Source organism: Charadrius vociferus, unplaced genomic scaffold, assembly GCF_000708025.1.
Source record: "Charadrius vociferus isolate BGI_N301 unplaced genomic scaffold, ASM70802v2 scaffold72, whole genome shotgun sequence".
Classification (NCBI taxonomy): Eukaryota; Metazoa; Chordata; class Aves; order Charadriiformes; family Charadriidae; genus Charadrius; species Charadrius vociferus.
In genome coordinates this window covers 4,577,464-4,599,314 of record NW_009647830.1, presented here as the reverse complement: position 1 = coordinate 4,599,314, position 21,851 = coordinate 4,577,464, and the positions used below count along the sequence as shown (strand labels likewise).

The following is a 21,851-nucleotide window of genomic DNA, read 5'->3' as shown; positions in this document are numbered from 1 at the left end:
TCCTCTTTAGCAGCTCTGAAGAGAAGTTGTGTCCCTCTGTTTTATCCTGGCCTGTAAGGACACAGGCCATAACGGGACTTACTAACCTAACTACTACTCTGAGTTGCAGAATCCTGTATTTAGATAGCATTGAGACCCGCAGCATTTCTTCTCAGCCCGCTCCCGCCTCTGCAAGCGCACCGAGGCCTCTGACGCCCAGGCCCCTGCTAGAGGCATGGGAAAATCGTGTGACCCCCATCTCCAGCAGACTCGGTACCCCCGTTAATGCCAAAGCTCCTGGGGGACTCCTAAACTAGATGTTCCTGCACTGGTCTAGACCGTCGCTGCTTCCCAGACAGACCAATTTTACATTCAGCTCTCCTCAGGTGAGAGAGTGACTTTTGAAGGCCAAGGTTAGGTTAGGCACACGGATCCAAACTCAAGTCCCTGCTCCAGTGGACTCGTATGAAATTCCCAGAGGCTCTTGGAATCAAACTATTAAACTACCAAACAGCAACCGTTCTGACCCTGACACACCCAGGTGGTTTTTTTTTTTTCACTTGTTTTATTAATTTTTGCTTCTGAAGACAAGGAAAATGAAGCAAGGCAAGGTGAAGATCTGAATCTGATTGTGTAGCTTCGCAGCAGGAAACGTGTTAGGGAAAATAAGCAATTTTCCTACTTTAAGTCACATTTACAAATACACTCGTGGTACCTTGTCTAGAACTCTTTCACAAAAGAAAATATTTTGGAAGGGATGACACATTTTGTCTTGTATAGGATTCCTCAGCACTCACCAGAAAAAGTCTTCAAACCAATAAATAATCAAAGGCCTTATTTTAATATTACTAAGATGTTTAAGTACAATACTAAGTTATAAATACATTCTGTAAGAGGTAATAAATGCTGCTTATTGCTCACTGACTAGTTTAGAATCTCATTTTTTTTTCTGCTGGATTTAAAATTTCTGGTGAAATTGGTGAGGAGTGTACTCAGCACATCCTGTTAGCTGAGTCAATTGAAATTGCACCTGTTCTTGGATGCAAGTCATAACAAATGCAACCCATATACATTGTAAAGAAAAGGACTTGTATGCACTTTTTCCAATTAACATCTGCCTTTTGGCAAGTCATTAACCTATTTTCTCACAAAGAAACGGCTTCAATTGTATTATGCATCCGAAGCGTGCAAAAGTCCCCGAGGGGGCACTCTGACAAAAACATACTGTTCCTGAATCCAATGTGAACATACATATTCATTAATTGTTTGGGGCAAAGAGTACAGAATTTCTGATTTGTAAAAGTCTTACAAGGTAAACGGGTTGCATAAAGCGACGTCCTTGGAAGTACATTCACATCCCAGCTACCGCCACTCAGTAGAAAACTCAAGAGTGGTCTTGTGCTGCGATGTGGCAATGAAAATAATTCAGCAACACTGTAAGAAGGAAGAAAAAAGGAAGAAAAAAAAATACTGTTTACCCTAAAAATAGTACAGCATATTTATTTATTTAAATAAATATATATAAAGGTGGGAAGCTGTTCTCAAATCCCTCATGCTACAGGGATCTGTTCAGGCCATCCAAAAATGGCAAAGGGAAGCTATTCTACCACAATTTCTCCAACCAGAAGATTAGTTTAATCAAAATTTAAAACTACAGTTTAAGTTTCTTGCCAGAAAGATAATGAAACAATGAATTATTATCTTACATGTATAAAAACAAGAAACAACAATCCCCCAAAGACGAGGGAGTTGTTCAGATGCATTCACCTCCAGGAACTGGTTTTCTAAAACTATAAGATTATAAAAAAGTGTCAGCAGTGGTAAAAGGTAAATACTGAAAGTTTTTGAAGAATGTAGTGGTGTGTTTAAAAAAAACCAACAACAACAAAAAAAAAAACAACCCACCAAACCAAAAATAAAACAACCTCTAAAAAATAGAGAAAACCCAGAATACAGTTTGAGTTGTCAGGTTGGTCCATAAAGCACAATGGATTATTGGCATAAACAGATGTCTGTCTGTTTTTACCCTGCTATTTGAAAACCTCTGTGTTCAGATCAAAAAAGAAAAAGTGAAGTGCTTTAAGGTCCAACGTTGCAACATTTAGCCATTTTGTGTCTGCCCCACGGGGATAATTAGGAACCTCTAAACATGCTCCCAAAGAAAGCGCATATTGCCATCCAAAATGAAAAACTGAGAAAAATACCTTTATTGCCTCAACATCATGCTTTATGTAAGTGACAGCATTGCTTTCAATTTTGAAGAGCAGTTTTGTTTCGCAATGGCTGCAGAAGCACGTACCACGAGTTGCTGAGCTACCGCGTAAACACTTTGACGCTGCAGGAATTGGAAGTTGGGTTCCTCCAGAGACAGTCTCCCAGTCGGCAGGAGAGGTTTTTCCTGCTGCCACCTTCTCTCTCCCCCACAAACCTTGGGGATCTACTGGATGTCATTCAGACATTGGTGTTTTGGGGTTTTTTTTAATAATTAAGCCATTTCTACAGTAGCTGGCCTGGATGCTGGAAGAAGTCTTTCTCCAACAGGGTGGCATATTTACATTTGCTATTAGAGGGATAATTTTGCTTGAGGACTGCATTGGGTATGTGGTTCTGCTTGTTTAGAACAAGTATGGATTTTCACTACTTCACTGCAGTCTGCAATACAGATAAACTTTTCATAAGCATTTCAAGACCCGTGCAATTATTTTTTCACATGGTGCAGAAGCACAACTAAGGCTAACCAGCAGTCATTTTCCTCAAGCTCTATCAGGTAATTCAAATTAGTCAAGTCACCAGTTATTTGCCAGAGCACAAACCCTAGAGTAAATGCTTCTGAAAGTTAAACCAGCCTCTTCAGGTGCTTTTAAGGAAAGTTTTTCTACTCCATAGTTTTATTTGAAATTATATGGATCCAGAGAATGAGATAACTAGCCCACATCAATATTCTTTTAAAAGAAACATCATGTTAGTTGGTTGTGGTTGTGTTCTAGGAGAGCCACCACAGCTTGAGGAAAATACCTCCATCCTGTTCTCAAACAACTATTTCTAGCGATACAGCCATCCCAAGTGCCATGCATGTTGAGTTTCAATATCAACAGACCACCTGACAGAATGACAAGAATATATCCTAACTTGGAAACGTTATGTTAGTTCACCAGATTCACAAACAGAGGAATAAACTGGATTAAGTAGTAAATGCTCCAGATAATAGGTACTAAAAAGGAAGACAGATTAGTGATAGGAGCTAAGGCAGAAAGGAAAATTTCAGCAGAGACTTTATTAAAAAATACAGAAGTAAAATACATTTCCAAGTCCTGTTGATAAAAAATCCTGGAAAGCTTAAAAAAAAAAAATAATCTAGAGATTTAGGGGGTTGGGATTTTGAGGGTTGGACTAGATGATCTCCAGAGATTCCTTCCAACCCTGACCATTCTGTGATTCAAAACAGATATATATGGTCCACTCAGAGAAAACAAGAAACAGGAAAAGGACTTCAATAGCTACATGGTTTTGCTTCTTCTAATGGAGCCAAGAAAACACGAAGACCACAAGAGTATTTGCAAATGAGTAAAGCAAAGTACATCTGACCTAAAAGACAGTATTTACATAACTATGCATTATATAGCATTATAAAACAATTGCATAATCAAAGGTCAGGCTGTTTACATTGGAATATGTAAGACCATCCTTTCACCAAAAAAAAAATCTGTGCTAGGATGTTGCGTAGAATTAGTTGCATCTAAAATTTTTATAAGAAGAGACTGCTTCTTTGCGATAAACAGGACTACTTAAGATTGAACTGAAAATATGTAGTACTTGTTGGCAAAATTCAGAGTTTACCAAGCAAGCGAGGTGGTGTCTGGCTATCTGAAGGTGATTACCATGAGAGAAAATGAAAAGTTATAAAAGAAAAATTGACTGCTCATTGCTTTGGCTTGAACTGCAATAGTATTTGCACAGGGAGCTTCTGTACTTAAGCTGAAGTCTGTTGATGTTAATGAGGTTCAGCCTGGGAAATGGGCTTTATCTATATACAGTCAGTTGAAGAATTGGATTAAAATGCTCCCCCCATTTCAAGTGTGCTATTTTTCAACATACAAAATGTGAAGTCGCAGAAATGGATGACTACCTAGCTTTGATTGTGGATTTACAGTAAGTGTTCTGCAATTGCCATTTAAAAAAAAATAATAGGTAGACCTAAAGAAGCATAGAAGTTTTCTATTAAAAAAAAAAAAAAGACATAGAATCATCTAAAAATTGCATTTTTATTAAAAATAAAACCAAAATCATTATACATTGCAAAGTCTTTCCTGATTAATGGCTTCCTTCATAACACATTAACTGATGGGGAACTTTCATAGCATGCAAAGCTTGAGCACCTGTGGAATTCCTTGGAGGATGAGAACCTTTTGTATTTACGATACAGATTTCACATCATTTTGTCTTTGGTTCAAATATATTCTTCAGAAGTACAAAGCTGATTTTTATTTTTCTATATATGAAAAATGAGTTTTGACGGGGATGAGATAAGCAGCAGTGCTCGGCTGCATCAGTCTTGCAGCTGAGTTTACACAGATACAATTATGGTTTCAAAGTTTAAGTGACTTCATTTTCATATTTGTTGTTACATGACATCTTTTTGCAATCCACTAAAATGTTTCGAAACTATAGAGTAACTGCCACTACTTTTTGGTAAAAATATTTGAGAGCAAGTAAGGGACAAAGAAAACCTCTGGCATTTTTGGAGTTAGGCCTAATTAGGTCGTATTTAATTTAGGTGCTTGAGTAATGTTGCCTTAACACAAAGAGCATTATTTTCTCAATCCTTACCTGAATTAAAAAACCTGCATAGTGCACTTCCATAATAATTGCTATTCATCTAAAAATACGCAGTTTGTTCCTTAGTTGTATTCAAAGACCTTATTAGGTTGAAATGAGAGTCCTGTAATGTTCAATGGGAATGATTTTAGAAAATATTAGTTTTGTCTGGGCTACACTTTATTAAATATATAACCAGAAGATCTGCTTGCTACCAATGTTTAAAATGTGTTGTATACTTTTTCTTCAGTTTTTCTTACGCTGACTTGTTAGAAAAGGATTATTTTTTGGCTTATAGCAAAATCCAATGAAGTAACATTTATTATTTCCTTGTGAATATATAAAATATATTCATCCATATAGTTCATTGTCATCTTTTATTCTTCCTGTCTTCCCTCAAGTAACATCTTTTGCTGATTTTCTAAGCATTCTTTCAATTTATCTTCAGTCAAAGTCAGACGTTGTTCCAGGATTGAAATAGTCTGCATGAAGAGGACAGTAATTTCAATTTGTTTTTATATTACTGACACAGTCTTATAAGAGTGTGCAACATAGTAACATAAGAAAAATCATTTTAACTCAACAGGAAAAAATATCTTCAGATGGTCTTTCCTTAGCTATTCTACAACTTACAACTGTATTTTAAAATAATGGCTTTCTATTTATAGAAATTGTCTAAAGGTTTAAAATTGTTTTCATAAAATATTTTCTCTGAGAGAGAGACAGAAATGTATATGTGCATATAGAAATTACTTTGAAATACTACGCAAACGTTACATCCATATTTGAATAGAAAACTAGCCATCACTGGTCACCCCAAATGGTGTCTTCCAAAAACCTAAAAGAAGCTTTCCAAAAAAGAAAATAAGAAAAAAAATTACTATTAAAAGGTATTCTCCAGGAGATTACCTTCATCAGAAAGGGTAGGTTTCTGGACACAGGCTGGCAGTTTCTTTTTAATCCAATTTACTACACAAATAATTTTCAACTGATGACTTGACTCAATACTTCCCAAAACTTATTTCTTGAGTTAACATATATATTGCAAAAGAACGCAGGAAAAAAACACCTTAGCCTCTCCCTTTTGATTTGGTCTAATGTTAATATATTACAGACTACAGAGTAGTATCTGAAAACATAGATTGGCTAAATCTGCATTACTAAAAAGTAGCATTGAGCATTCGCAGACAAGTGACTCAGAGTCACTGACTGAGACTGGTATTTGTGCAGTTTCAGTGACACTAGGAATTATTCCACTGCTTAGATTCCTACCTCAGCCAACACCTTGAACACTAAGTTTGAAAAGGGATTTAATGGGACATTGCCAATTTACTTGGTTCATCCCCCGCTAATGCATGACTGTTCAAGCTGGAATCTGACAATGTCTGCTAAACAAATGGCTTCTGGCAAATCTACACTAGACCTCACTACTGAAAAATAGTGACTCTTGTCCTCCAGAGTTAAAAATACAATAATCTTTATGATTATGTAGCAGGAAGCTTTCACTTTAGCAAACACAATACACGCGATCAATATTTGCTGAAAGGAAAAAAAAACCCAAAACATTCACTTGAGCATACAACTATTCAAAATAACCCCAATAGTCACTAATATTCTGATTTATGAATGTAGCTTCTGGGGTTTTTTTTTGCCCATTTGACAGCATTATCGTTTTCCACTGCAAGAATTATCTGTTATTACATACTTACTAGAGTTAAAACATCCAGTTGCTCCACAATGTGCTCCAAAGCATTACCCAGGGAGGGGGAGATGCCTGTTTGCTTGTCCACATTATGCACAGCTGATTCGCTCTCATTCTCCGACTCCCTTTTTGAACTTGTTGCCAAGACCGAAGCAGGGGGATACTGCAGATCTTCACTGCTGACATCATCCTTGAATACAGAAACACCATTTGAATATTCAGTTGCCTTTGTCTTCATGTAATTGGAACCATAAAAGAAGATAGGCAGAAAAGTCTGGCTTTTAATTAAAAATAAATAAATAAATCTATTTACACATATATGCACACACACAAGGGCCTTCAGATTTGCTTCTTGTACCGGGTTCAATTCATTCTGACCTAAGACAGAATTTCAGCTGTGATGGATGAGGCAATAAGAGAAATCTCAGCGGTCTTTAGGCACATTTTTCAGGCACGTATGATTGAGGAACTACATGCTGTACTACTAGTGCTTGAATTAAAGCTTGAATAAATACTATTGCTGACTGGAGTTTTCTTCAAAAAGATAGCTCTAGTTCAAAGGAATTCATTCACAGCAGTCATATGGATGAAAAATCCATATGTGACTACATGATCACAAGGGTTCCTTCCAACTTCATAGTATGAAACCTTTGTTTAGTGTAACATCTTTCAGAATAAAAAAAAAAAATTAGCTTTCCATTGTTTATTCAGTGGCATTACTTATTGAGAAACTGATTCCTTCATAAAGTGGGAGAAGGAAACAACAGAAAAGACCCACACCATGCACAGTTAAGAGAGAAATAACTCTGATATATAAACAGTGCTCCGGGGTAAGTGAGAGAGCATGATCTTCCCAATCACTTCCGCTTTTGTGTGTGTACCTTGAAGTTCTTAATGGCACTTTTGAGTCACTAATGGTTAAATCATCACTGATTCATTACAAGGTCCTTCATAACAACTTTACCTGATTTATTAATGACTTTTTGAGATTTCTTTGAAAACTTCTTATACCCTCAGACAATTTTATTATCAACCAGTTTATTTTGACACTAAAATAAACTGAGGTAGTCAAGTTTTATTATCTCTAACTATATTTCCAATATCCACATTTACAAAACAGAACATTTAAATGGTTACAGTTTAACTGTATCTCTGAAATTTATTGACAGCTGATGAAAATACCCATTAGCTATGCAAAGGGGAAATTTCAGTCTTACCTGAGGTATTTAAAATACACAATATTAACCATATACCCAAAATACATCTATGTTGCATAGCTGAGCAGATTTGCAAAAGAAAGTCTTAAAATCATTGTCAGCCATTAAAAAAAAAAAAATCTCCTAAGTCTACAAAATAATCCTGTAGAATGTAAATTGCTAGGCAGAATTAGTGGCAAACCTTTACAAGATTACCTAGGCATGCTGATGAGTTTCTGTCAAGAATGATTTATGTGTAGTTGACCCTGCCTTTGAATCAGGAAGGATCAGTGCACAATGGATAAAATACTGCTACTATGACAGTGTCATGATTTTAAATATAAGTAATGCTAAATCATATCAATATTATCAGGAACTTATACTGCTGCATGACCCACAATGCTATTCCTCTGTCGTCAGTGCCATCCTGCACAGTCCTGACCAACTAACATGCTCTCTTCTCTGGACTCGCTGATTCTCCAAAATCTTTTCTTCCGTAAGTGCTGGGGTTGCGATATCTACATCAATGAGAGAGAACTAAGCAAGAGACAAGTTGTGTCCACCATCTGTCTGGAAGGGCTTTTCTTTTTACTACCAAAGCACAAGAGCAAACCAAAAATGCCACACACATAGAGTCATTAGAAGACCATGGATCTAGGGAAGGGAATGGCTGGAAGCATTGGGTAAGAGGTGGTGGGGTAAGAGGGTTTTGTATGTTAGGAAGAGGAAGGCAAAGAAGAAAGTCTCACCACCCTCTCTGGATTAAAAGCTCCATTGTGAAGTTAAGTTCTGCAGGGACAGGTCTCAGCCCCCGAGCGAGAATCCATAAAGTGCAGAGCACAGGGTTGATAGGGATAGGGGGACATACCCATGCACATACTTCAGACCTTAATTGACAATGCTACAAAACCACATGGAACCCTTCTCAAGGTTTGATAGTACGATGGTATTTGGTGGTATGTCACTTTCATTGATTTAATTATGATGGAAGAAACAGATAAATGAACCAGAAGATACCTCCAGTTCCTTTTCAGCCCTCTTTTCTGTGCTTGGTGAGTGATTTATGCAAATGAACTAGTAATAAGAGTAATAAGAGTCTGATGCAACTAATAGTGAAATCCATCAGTGATTTGTATTGATACTGGGTTATGTCAAAAAATAAAAGTGTGCTAGACCTCAAACTACAGATTTCAAACATTAAACATCCGAGGCTGATCTACAAAATGTCCTAATGGTTACAACATTTGCATTGGACTACAGAGAACTGGCCTTCTCAGTCTAAGGCTATTTAAACCCATGTCTCATGGCGCAATGCTTTGTCAGCCAGGCTGTTGCCTTTTAAAGGCATGAAACTGCGGAAGAAAGGGTATTTTCCCCAGTCGTGCTGTTCTGGTTTTGCCACTGTTTAACAGAAAGCAGCTTTAGTTCAGTGGTTAGGATGCTCAGTCGGGAGCAGGTAAGTCCTGTTCCCATTAGAGGCTTTATATTTTATATATAAGGGGATAAAATGAAAAAAAAAAAAAAAAAACAACATAGGAGAAGGGATTTGAACCCAGAAATTCCCCACTCCTAACTAGATCCTTTAATTACATCTTTCTCTCCAGTAGCATGGATTTCAATTTCTCCTCAATGTCAAAAATGTTGCGATGTCAACTTCAAATTATTCCCAAGAATTGTACATTGTGAAGGAGTCACTTGTTAGCACAAAATGAAATGGAATACGAATGGTTTGATTTTTGGACAAGGTAGGCAGAAAATGAATTTCCCATTTAATTTTACTTTGCTTTAGCTCCTTGCATTAAGGTGTTAGAAGTCCTCAAAAGACAGTGTTCTGAATATCTCAGAATGGCTCACAATGTATCCCATGTGCTTCCGGATAAGGATGAAGTATATAGGACTATTGCGTCTTAAGACTGTCCATATCTTCCCTTTGCAGATTTCGTTATATGAGATATCATTAATTCAGTCCTAGAAGAGCTCAGGTCCACTGTGTTATTTCTGACTTACCAAGTTATATCTGAGGTCCTTGGGAAACAGGATTAATGGAAGCTTTTTGGCACACTTACTGAATCACAAGATGGAGATAGTCTCAGATGCTGATTAACAAAGAAAAGATTAAGCTCAATTTGGCATTCAAATGTTAAAGAAAAATTGCTGCCATACATTAAAGAATTCCTGGCTTACAACCAATCATACTATGGAGAGCATCCTTGTATTCAGCTACAACAGGAAAGTCTGTTAGAGTAGACTTCTTAGTGAGATTTCTATAGAAAGATATTGAGATTACAGAAACCTCATTTCTGTCTGTAAATCTCAACTGCTTGCCCAGAAGCTTCCAAACCTCAACCAGGATTAGCTAAATTCGACAGAGAGGTAGAGGGCTCACTGATTAAGTTGCAACAAATTTCAGGAGAATTGGAGGCAGGGTGGATGTGACACGTTGCAGGCACGGCAGGTAGAACTGAAGCATTATATATTCTGCATGGCAGCAGCAAACCTGCCCGGTTATCACACGCCATATGAAACGCAGGCAGTTGATGAGTGAAGTTAAAAGTGTCAGTGAAAAACAGCCGGTTGGTGCAGGAGCAATTTGTACAGCTTATGCAATTATTCTTTGTAGGCACCTGTATGTGTCCTCTGAAAGTTTTGGCACCTTTTGCCGATTTTAATCAAACCTAATGAAGAGGTAGGGGTCTCAGAAGTAATTAAGTTCCTGAAAGCTTCAAGAAACCATTTGCCAGAGTTTCCCACCTGAGGTTAATGCAGCTCTACGAGTTCACGCTCCTTAGCGCAGAAGGGAATAAGGATGTGAATTACAGAAGTGAGAGAAAGACCCAGGCTGCCACCCACGCCTTCCCAGACACCAATATCAATAAGCTCACTGGAAATAAACCTAGCGTAGTTTGTCTAGTACAAGTAGCTTTGTTAACATTAATGTTTTGAGAAGTACATTAATTTTCTTGCCATTTGAATGATACAAGTAATTAAATAACACAGCCAAAACAGATGTAACTGTAAACTTCAACGATACTCTTTAACTTTGCTTAAAGGCATACTGCTTTGCAAGTTCAGTGTCCTACGGATAATCTATTAATTCTCAAGTATTTAAAAATAATAAAAAATAGATTTAACATTCAATGGCACTCAAATTAAAAATCTGCTGTTTGTAATATGAAGTATTAGGTTTTTAAATTAATTTAAATTAATGGAGCAGGTGAGGAAAACAAGCTGAGGTTATTAGACATTGTCAAGTTCTTCTAAAAACATTTCTACTCTGAGGTTGGTCTTTCTCAGTTTCTTTTCCAACAAACCTGCTGTACTTCAGACTGAAAATAGAGATTTCAGCAAAATCTGTAATCACTTTGTGGGACATTAAACTATTAAAGCCAAGCTAAATAGGCTCTTCCAACCCAAGGAGGAAAGCTGTCAATTCAGGTAAACAGAGCAAATACTAAGCTACTAAAAATCTCACCATTTTTTTATTTCTTACATTGAATTTTGGATCAGTTTTACTGTATCAGACAAATCAGCTGCGAAAAATGCTTTGTAGCTCAGTAAATTACCACCAACATTGCCAAGTCAGAGTATGGGAAAAAAATCTTCTGGCAATTTAGTGGGTTAAGCAGGAAATTGAAATTCTTCTGTTATATACTCCAAGACGTATAGCAACAATGCAGCATGAAAGTGCTTATATAAATAAGACAAAGGCCTTGATGTTTGTCAAATCTGAAAGGATCAAATACAGATAAGCAAACAATTGAACTTTCAAAATTAGTAAGAGAAACGAAATGAGACAGTTTCAAATTTTCAACTTATTTAAGTTGTGCCAAAATGGTTGTTATTTTTTATCATATTCTGGAAATTTGTAGAGATTTTTTTAAGTGTTGTCAGACACCAAGTATGCCGCTATATCCTTGAAGTGCCTGCTTTACATTTGAACCTTTCTTAGAATCTAAATCAACAATCTCCTCCAGCTCAGTGAAGGGTCCAAAACTGCTGAAATCTAATGCAACACTCAAATGCCAAAACCTTGGTATAAAGGAGTCTCAGTAGATTTCCTTTATTTTTGGATACCAATCAGTTCATGTCCACCGTTTTCATTCAGTATAATCTTTTATAAAGAAGTTTTTTTTAAAGAAACACTTTCTACCCAAAAGCCTATTTTACACAGTGTTCAAGAACTAGATGTTCCCTTTCCTTCAAATTAGTCCCTATCTAAAGTACTTTAAATATTACCAATTCATAAACAATTCTACATGTTGCCAGCAATGTAGTAAAAATGCCTCATAATTCAAAAAACCAAACTATTCTGAAAGACTTCAGAGCTATAACTTATTTTGAGAGAATAAATTTGAATAAGGCAATCAATTTTAAATTGTTACTTCTGAGCAAAGCTAAAAAGAAAATTAAAATGTGTACAGAGTTTCCATTCACAGCCCGTTGGTAATAAAATGGACTCACATTTGGGCAACTTCATGTGAGTTACAAATAAGGAGGAGAAGGAACAGATTTAATTAATCAATAGGAAGTTATTACCATGACATTACCAAGCGGATGTTCAGTGGAAAATTAAATTTAGCTTATAAATGATGTCACAAGCAGCAAACCATAATTGCTCATCTTTGTTTTCTGTCAAGCAAAATAGCCAAAACTCTGTGGGTGGTACTTAATTTGTGGAAAATCCTTACACATAACCTTATCACCTCTGTCTGTTCCCAAATGTTTTCCCATGAAACATTCACAGATCAGATAGAAACAAACACTGCATCCCAGTCTCCCTTCACTTCATGATGTATAAGAATAGAATCTGAGTAAAATGCATCCATATATAAAGATGCCTGAGCAGTTTTATTTATAGAGAAAAAAAATTCCCTCAAGGAAAAAAATATGAAAAAATACAAGTCTCTGTCTTGCGACTGAAAATCATTAGTCTTCAATCTTCTAAGAGCTTCGAATTTGGAAAATATACACAACAGCTTCCAAATGAGTATCTTAGTGATGTTATAATTAAGATGGGCTTATATGAAAAAGTGACATTAGTAAGCTTCCTAATGAATCACAAAAATTGGCATGGTCTGCTTTTTAAAAATAATCCTTTAAATTTTGAACACATGGTACATTTGCCTACTAATACTAAAACATTTCTGATACTGTGATTAAAACAACTACAAACAATTAGTCATAAGTAGGGCATTAAGCTCAAACAGACCAAAGAGCAAAGGCATAACAGAGTAGTCTCCAATCTTACCAGATCTTGATTTCCTGCGTTTTTTGGTTTTTTGAAATCATAGGGAGTTTCTCAGGAGAAGTAACAATACTATCATTGTCACTGCTTTCTCCTCCATCTTGTGAGCCTACCCTCAGACTAAAATGGTTCACTGTGGATATGCTAAATTGAACCATTCAGGAGATGGCTTTTTCTCCATTTTTTTTCTAGCCCATAATTATTCACAGATCGCTTCTATTGCTTTGAAATTATTTTTTTCCAGTCAATAAGTGATCCATATAAAACAGAGCTCTTTGATCTATTAGGCTAACAGCGAGTATGCTAAATCACAATCTGTTTTATCAGTTTCTACTGCAGAAAACTTCCCTGTAGTTTCAGCTGATGATAGCTCTCTTCGTTTCCTCTCCCCTTGCACGTACATGAATCAGCACAGCAGAAACCTGCCATGTGCCAAAATGCAGCTTTCTGCCCCTTGCTATCTGATGAGGTAGTTCTGGTATAATTTATTTGCAAACTTTAATCAAAGTTTTGCATTCAAGCAGTAAAATACAGCTAAACTATGCAGCGCATCTAAAACAAAGCTCTGCCAAGCATTTCTAGTTTGAGCAGACCTCTTTCAGAACGACTTGTAACACAGAATTTCACACTTAATTCAGAGTCTTTCACGGCTTCTTACACATCTCAGTCTTCTCTAGCTCTTAAAAGAATGTCCGAGCTAAAACCAAAACTGAAAGCATTTAATGTAAGCGTATCTCATCCAATATGGCAAAGAAATAATTGGTCTCCTCTCTGGCACAGGTATCATCACTGAAGGTAGCACATCCTTCAGTTTAGAACCTGACCATGACTGGTGGCATCAGGATACAAACTCACAGCTGAGAAACCAAGCCAGACTATCAGATTGAATTCCTTAGCAAAAAAGGCATTTTCACCCAAAATTGAATAGAGCTTTCTTAGTCTTGAAAACAACAAATTCATCCTTAAGCTAGCTGAGTTTCTAGAGGTCATGAGGCCAACACAGTAGAATGAAAACTAGTTGCTAAATTATTTTTTTAAAAACATCAGTACAAAATTAACTGAAATCCTGATGCACTTACAGCTACAGTCTGATTAATCAGATTTATTTATGGTCTGATTAATCAGATTTATTTATTTCTAATAGGATTACAGCTATGTTAAATTTAGCATTGCTGTGATGGCATGAAATAATAAAACCTCTTCTGTTCACAGGCACATATCAAGATATCCTGAATAGATTGTTTTACGTTAAGAAATCATATCATACTTCACAAGTGTTCTTTCCCACACATAATGAGAAACTGGCTATGTGGTTTTGTTACATCAGCTTTTTCCCCAGAAGTTTTATTTGCCGTTGCTGCTGTAAGTTTGAGAAAATGCTGTAAAACAGTGCGCATCCAATGCACTGAGTATTTTGCAATACCACGTGTACACAATCTAGTACAGAACAAAAAATTTTCTTCCATATTCCATTGATGTCAAGAGAACACAGAAAAAGAACCAAAAATAAGCCTTGTTTTCTCCAAGAATTATAAAAATTACTTCCCCAATAAAAAACTAATAGAAGTCCACAAATATCCAGATAGAAACAAATAATATTTCTGAAATATTTTTCTAAACTCTTCAACCATCACCAATGCCCGAGCTTCACCTAAAACCTGAAAAAAATTTTTTTTGAGTTTTTGCTCATTGATGTTAGTTTCTAACATCAATAGTTCCCTGCAATAGTCAGTCTGATTCAGTAAACAGATCCACAAAAACTGAATAGCCATGCTCTATTTCCACCAGATTTAGATAAACCTAACCCTTAAAATGAAATAAGAGTACCTAAATACAGTAGCGATGCAGCTGGTAAAGCAAGAAAAAACCACAGCCCCCTCAAACATGTTCTAATCAAACTGCTACATTTTAAGCATTTAGAGAAAACTAAGAATTTCCCCCATAAAGCAAGCAAAAATAAATAAATAAATAAATGTCGTGAACATCCCACGCAAACTAGACAGAAATCATTAAAGCTTCAATTTCCAAAGATAAGAAATTCCCTACCAGGAAGTTGGTTCTAAATATAACAGTTCAGGAAGACCATATTCAAACACTTTCATCAATTATAAAAATACTTGCACCACAGGCACTAAAAATAACAATATGTACCCTATGAAATAAAGGTAAAGGAAGGTAATAAGTAATCTTCAATAGATCTTCATCTTCAGCAAGAAGCTTTGTACATCTGAGGACAGATAACATAAAACCATAGAAATATCCCCACTGTTCACAGTTACAAAATAAAGTAGCCAATTTTAATTTCGGCAAATTACTTTGGACTGCATGTGTGCACGTCCAAGGGAACATCTTATAGCTAAAATCAATGCTACAGTTTCAAGTGATGACTTCTTTTTACCCATATAGAGTCCCAATAAAAATTTTATTGTATACTCTGCTTGAACCTCTTATCCATACTAGGGCAGGGAAAAGCTGAAGGAGGGCAGGAGGAATACTTGTAACAGAAACTGGAAACATAATGAAATAGATACTAGAAATGAAATAATGACAGCAAATGAATAACCCTATATGGGCAATGCCTCCTTTCTAATACTATAAATAGAATATTCCACTATATTTGATACTAGAAATGCTAATGAATAAAAATGGAAGTGAAAAAAACTAGGACTTCCATAGCACGCGAGCAAACTCCCTATACTCCAAGTAGCAGATTGCGGAGGTTCACAGAGGGCATCGAATACATGGAGAGAAGGAGGCAGGGTTACCTCAGAGTGTGAGTGGGAGCACAGCATCCTCACCAGGAACACACCTACCTAGAGAAATGACAGCTGTGTTGCTGGATTGCCTGGTCATGAATTCTTTCTGTTCTCTTCCCCCTACTTAAGAAACCGACTGAAAGTCTCTCTTTAGACCAATAGCTAGCTACATAACTCTAACTGAACTTTACAAAGCAACAATAGCTGGTAACAGTATGATTTATTGTGCAGAGTCTTGAAATACATATAAAGGGCTAGCACTTCATCTATCTCGTTCAAATAGCTGGCAAAGTCACCGAGTGTATTCATCGGTATTGTTCAAAATGAATTTAAAATGACAAGAGATTGTTCAACAAACCCAAAGGAATTTCTCATTCTTGAAGGCATGTTTACTCCCAGGAAAACCAAACCAAAGCCATTTTTCTTAAGTTTAATTTTTCAAACTAATTCATATATTTTACAATATGTAATTGATTTCTCTTCGATAAGCGTCACATACTTAACCCGTTGGGGCAAAACTGACCTTGATCGAGTTACGCTGTTTGTAAATGAGAAGAGCTAAGGGAACACACTTCTGTCTTAAACCCCACCCCTCAATAAGAATGAACAAAAACTTAGTGAAGACAAAATCCCTGAAAAGACAGACTCTGCCAGGGCAAGGACACGGATTGAAGGACGTGAGTAACCTTCTCCCAAACCCTGTAGAGAGCTGAGAAGAGCTGCAGTCCCTGCACAGACCAGGGCGCTAGTGCTTCACAAGGGTGGGAGGCTGTTGCACAGGAGAACCAGCATAGAGCTGTCTATGCTTCAGAGCCTTCGTGCACATCCACATACTACATTAGCAGAGCCCCCTGCTGTAGAAGGAGCACACAAGATCTTTTTGCCAAGCCCGTACATAAGTATATACTCATACGTATCTACACACAACCTTCTTTCAAGGTTGTAGGCAAAACCAACAGAAGGTCCTTTCTGTTGGAACAGCTGCACCTGTACCAATGGTTTTTGTCAGGATAACAGCATCAGTGCTATGGTATGAATTTTCTTTTATTTTGGTACTTCATACCAACATAACTCGTGCCAACAAAAGTTTGTTGCATAGACAAACCCAGCTTGCCTTCCCTGTTAGGGGATGCTAGGAGGTGCAGGGTGTCCACACAAAGATTTCACAGAGAAATATTCTCTTGTTAGCTGAGATCTGACAGCTTTGACTTCCCTTCAGAGCAGGGGTAACAACAAGAGGGTATACCACTTGACCGGGTGGCTCTTGGCAATACCATTGGCATTTGACTCCTACTTCTATGGAGAAAACAGTCTCCTCCAAATTATTTACAAGGAAACATCAAGGAGTAAAAAGCACTAGAAACTAAGGTAGCAATACAGCATAGTCGAGTTCCAAAGTCAAATCCAACAGGGCCAGCGCAATTGCTTGAAGACTTTGCCAAAAAGCCAGATGCTACTATTAGTTAAAAAAAAAATAAAAATAAAGACAAGATGTCCAAGATTTCACAGCTTGGAGCTGAAATCCCCTGACTATAGCCAGGAAAAAATATTTTACTATGTAACAGATAAAAAAAAAAAAGTAAAAAAAAAAAACAGTTTAACATTTTACTATGCAATAAAGGAATATTTGACCAAGGCTTCTGTTAATGAAATGTTACACCGATAATGGATGATGAAGAAGGGTTTGACAAGGACACCAAATATTTTACCAATAGTGTCACAGAAAAGTCCCATAAGGATAAAATGAAGCTTCAAAATTTTCTTTGAGAAGTCAAATTTATCTGCTTTTCTTAGGTTTCATTTAATTCCCGGAGAAAGAAGCAGAAGTCTACACGGAGCTATTTCAGTGCACAGCATTAGTAATACGCTGAAGGTTTGGACAAGCTGTCCAATTTATCCAGGTAAAAACAATACTCGGAGCTGCTGAGCTTAGTTCAGAGGTGGGATTTTCAAAAATTGCTTTAGCAGCACTAGCATAGCTTTGTGCTTAAGTCAGTTGAGTTTTACAATTTACTGTGATAGGAATCAAATTAGGGAACTGCAGAAACTGAGAAATTTGAGAATTGCACACAAATATCCAAGAAATGTTAACTGTGGAGTGGTCTGACATGCCTGTTATACTCTTGAAAAATCATTTATTTTAATTAGTGTTCCATTACAAACTTCTGTCAAAATACACACATTGTTCAGCACCAATCAAAATGCTAAATGTGTTGGCACATAAGATTGGTAGGTAGATAGGTTCTGCTTGGCAGTATTAAAAAAGGAATTCAACAACGATAAAAATTATAGTTAAAGCATTAAGGTTGCCAATAATAGCTTTATTTTGAAATGCTTCATAATTTTCTCCCACTATTGGGCTGCGACAGTTGGAATTTTGAGGAAACCAAAATAAACACCTTACTGATTTAAGAATATGTTCTGCAGTTCTGCCAGTTCATTAAATTTACAGAATTCAATTAAAAAAAAAAATCTCTGTGATAAACTGAGAGAGTGGGTTTCATTGCTCAAGCAATTCGTTAGCTACCAGGCTCTAAAGTTTTATCTTCTCCTTATTTGACACTTGGTATTTGTATTTTAGCCAATTTCTTCCTACCTAAAGTGGCAAAAATTAACAAACCATTGGAGGTGACTAACTGTCAGCATGGGATAAATGGCAGCACCACTCTGACTGAATTTGGGTAGTCGGGGCAGAGGGAAGGGTAGGGATGGTGTCCAACTCAGTGAGTTACAACTCCACGAGCATTTGTTATTCTTAAATTTCACAGGAACATACTACTAGAAGAGGTCTTAGTCACTGAATCCGGTCCTCAGGTACGAGAAGGAGTTTGCATCTATACCATTCTCAATGAGCAATCTCTTATTTTGGAGCTGACATCATCTCCGACAGTGAATTTCTTCTATAAGTATTTATTTATTTATTTAAATTTAAAAGAAAGCACAAGTATGGACAAAACTTAGTTTATACAGATTATGTTCTAGCCAAGTAAAGTATAAAAACCTTCCCACTTCTGCTTCAACAGATGCTGTTAATACCACAGTGCTCACATCCACAATCTCGTTAACTTTTGTTAAAATAAATATGCATAAACAAATAACAAAATCAGTTAGCTAAAACTTATGGGTTTGTGCTCCAGTTCTGCAAATGATGCTGGGAGAAAGCCCCTTTTTTTCTTCGTTCTTTGTCTGAGAATATCTTAATCCATAAGATCCTGATTCATATTATTAGAGATGTGACACAGCTGGCTACTTTGCAGTCAGCTTTTCCTCCCTGCCAACCCAAAAGAAGAGGGGGAAAAAAATAAATAAATCTAGTACGAACTCCTGCCTCTCTCAGCAGCAAAATGCTACGAGGCCAACAACTTAAGGAAGCTCTGCCTCGTGATTCTTATAGGATTCCGATGCCAATGAGCTGCAGAGAGGCAGCTGGCAAACACAGCAGAAGGGAAGCAACCCGGTCTAGTGTCCACAACAATTGACAACTTTGTTCCAGATCCAATCGCTGTCACACCTTATGACTCTTTCTTGGTACAAGAGAAAACTTTACTTACAGTTTCCGTTCTCTGTAGTGATGCTTACATGACCAGAAAAGCTGAGGTAGTACAAGCAGATACACAACTCACAAGAAACAAGACCAATGCTTACTCCTTCATTCAGCAAAGTGTAGCATCTTTGGCACAGAGAGGTTCTGAAGAACAGGATCACTACGGATTGGCACATCTCTCCATTTAACATATAAGTAGAAAATAATAATGTAGGCTGTGATTTTTCAAAAAAAATAGCGTTACAGTACATAGGGCACTAAAAAAAAAAGTATATATACACACAAAGAAATATCCCCTTAGAATATAAGTATATATATATATATAAAAGGCTATATATACTTTTAGATATGTATTTTACTTATATAACATTTTCTATGTGTGTATGTATATACGTGGACATATTCCGTATATATACGGGTACACACACTTATATAAAGCACCTTGCAAACTTACTACTTTAGAACAGAAATAAACTCCAGCTCTGTCCCTTGTAACATGCAAAGCTTTTAAACTGTGTGTATTGTTGTGTATTGTGTGTTTTGAGCAGCCAAAAAAATTAATCTACATCATCAACTGTTTCTTTTTGGTGTAAAGGAACATCCTTTTAACGTGATTAAACACACTGGCAGCCAAAAGAGGAGCATCAGTATGTTCCACAAGTAGGACTGAAAGCCACAGTACACGTACAACGTGGAGCTGAAGCACAAGGGTAGAACTTGATCATGTCACTATATCTCAATAAACCACCACACATCTGTTCTGGAAATCTGGTCCTCTGGTTAGACCAGGACAAAGAGAAACAGGAAACTTTTATTATATTCCTGCTTGCCATTTCTTTGGCATTGAGGTCTGAGATGCTTTACCAAGCAACAGAATGGAGATTTTGTTAAGAATCACCATGGATTCAAATTAAAGCCCTCTTGCTTTGTAATGATGACTAAATTGCAGTCTCACTACAACTTTTCTGTTTTTAGAAAAAAAAAAATAAATCACTTATTTCTACTAATACTATGATCTTTAAAACTTCCAAAAGGAAGATTACTTTGGTATTTTATTATCACCAGCAGCAGCCTCACGATAGCAAGAATTTATGGAACTAGGTCCACACAAAGCACAAGAGGAAGTATCATTTCCCATACTCTAATGAAAACACAGCATCACTGGCACTCCTTGTCATCTATGTCCCTGCATCTTAAGGAAAATAATTTCTAATAATAATAATGGGCAATGTTAACACAAATCTTTTCTAGAGGTCAATCAAGTTAAGTGCGCGACACTTACATATAAGATACTCCTGCTAAGAACAGTAGCTCAGATTCTGAGATGTGCTTGTACTCCCTTGTGCTCACAGCCACGTGGCATTTTCTTTGAAAGTAAAGCACATTTCTCTAAATAGTTTGGTTGTACAGGTTAGAGTTGGATTAGGGACATAACTGAATTGAAAGAAAAATATATAAAGATATAAATAATATTTAAATACTTCGCTAAGTTAGCATTAATGAAAAACTGCATTAAATACTATCCACTGGGGTCTAGATAAGAAATAAAAACACAACTATGCTAAAAGACATGTAAAACAGAATATCATACTGTTATGTTCCCTTCATTAATTTCCTTTGATTAAGGCTGACTGTGTGCTTGCAAATGCATAGAAAAGCTAACCAGCATGTAATCAATTGTATAGTATCAGTTATGACAGGTAGTGGTCTAAGTCAAGATGTGGAGATGCCACACTCAATGGGATACGGAAGAAGGTATATCCCTACTGTGTGCCACACTCCACACGATGTTAAAATGACAATAAAAATGAAAGCAGTTGGCACTATAAACCCAGATCAACAGCTGCCATTCCAGTCCTAAATGCCAAATTCCTGTTGGGGATTTAGAGCCTTCATAGATTAAATATACTGTTGCTTTTTACCACTGTACAAGGCAGAATAATACAAGTGACCATAAACTAGAGGTGACGAAACACAGCTGATCAGGATAATTAAAATTTCAGCAAAACCTCTACAGCCATGAGAATTAGGAACAATAAAAAGGACATTTTAGCCCACTTTCCTAAGGAAACAATGCTGAGACTATCATTTTCGTCTGCTGGTCCCCACACCTCACTTTTAAGTTTTGAACTTGTTGCAGATTTAAGAGGGTCTGATGGAGAAATAGATAGCCTAGAGAGAGCCGACTTCATACAAGTTTCCTGAGGCTATATTGCCAGCTAAAGAAGAGAAATCAGTAAGTAATCCCACTGGGAGAAAGGCTCTGGCATAAGTTTACACATTATTGAAGACCAGAGAATGCATACAAGAGAAACAGAACTTATAATTACCTCAAAGCAAGGGAAAAGCTTCAAATAAAACATTACAGTCAGCTGTGAAGCAGATTTGTAGGAAGCTAGGCTACATTATTTCTGTCAGTCAAGGATTATTTGTACTTTACAAATATCAGGAACAAAAGTAGTCCTAGCAATGGCATACTTAGAGCTATACATTAGCTAGAGGTGTTAGAGAGTGATGCAGAAATTTTTTAAAATAGTTAATGAAGTATTTTTATCTTCCATTTCAGAAGATAATAAATGCTGTAATTGCATTTCTGGCAAAATACTTTTATTCA

At 36.6% G+C, this 21,851-nt stretch overlaps 1 protein-coding gene across 1 annotated transcript in view; it reads right to left on the bottom strand.

The window, feature by feature from the left end:
- Window positions 1-5,171: 5,171 nt before the first annotated feature.
- Window positions 5,172-21,851, bottom strand: part of POC1B (POC1 centriolar protein B) — a 49,563-nt gene continuing 32,883 nt past the window's right edge. Inside the window, exons 9-10 of the mRNA XM_009882615.1 lie at window positions 6,504-6,686; window positions 5,172-5,276 (exon numbers count right to left, since the gene is read on the bottom strand). Coding sequence (XP_009880917.1) covers window positions 5,172-5,276; window positions 6,504-6,686 — 288 coding nt within the window. The remainder of the gene's footprint in view (window positions 5,277-6,503; window positions 6,687-21,851) is intronic.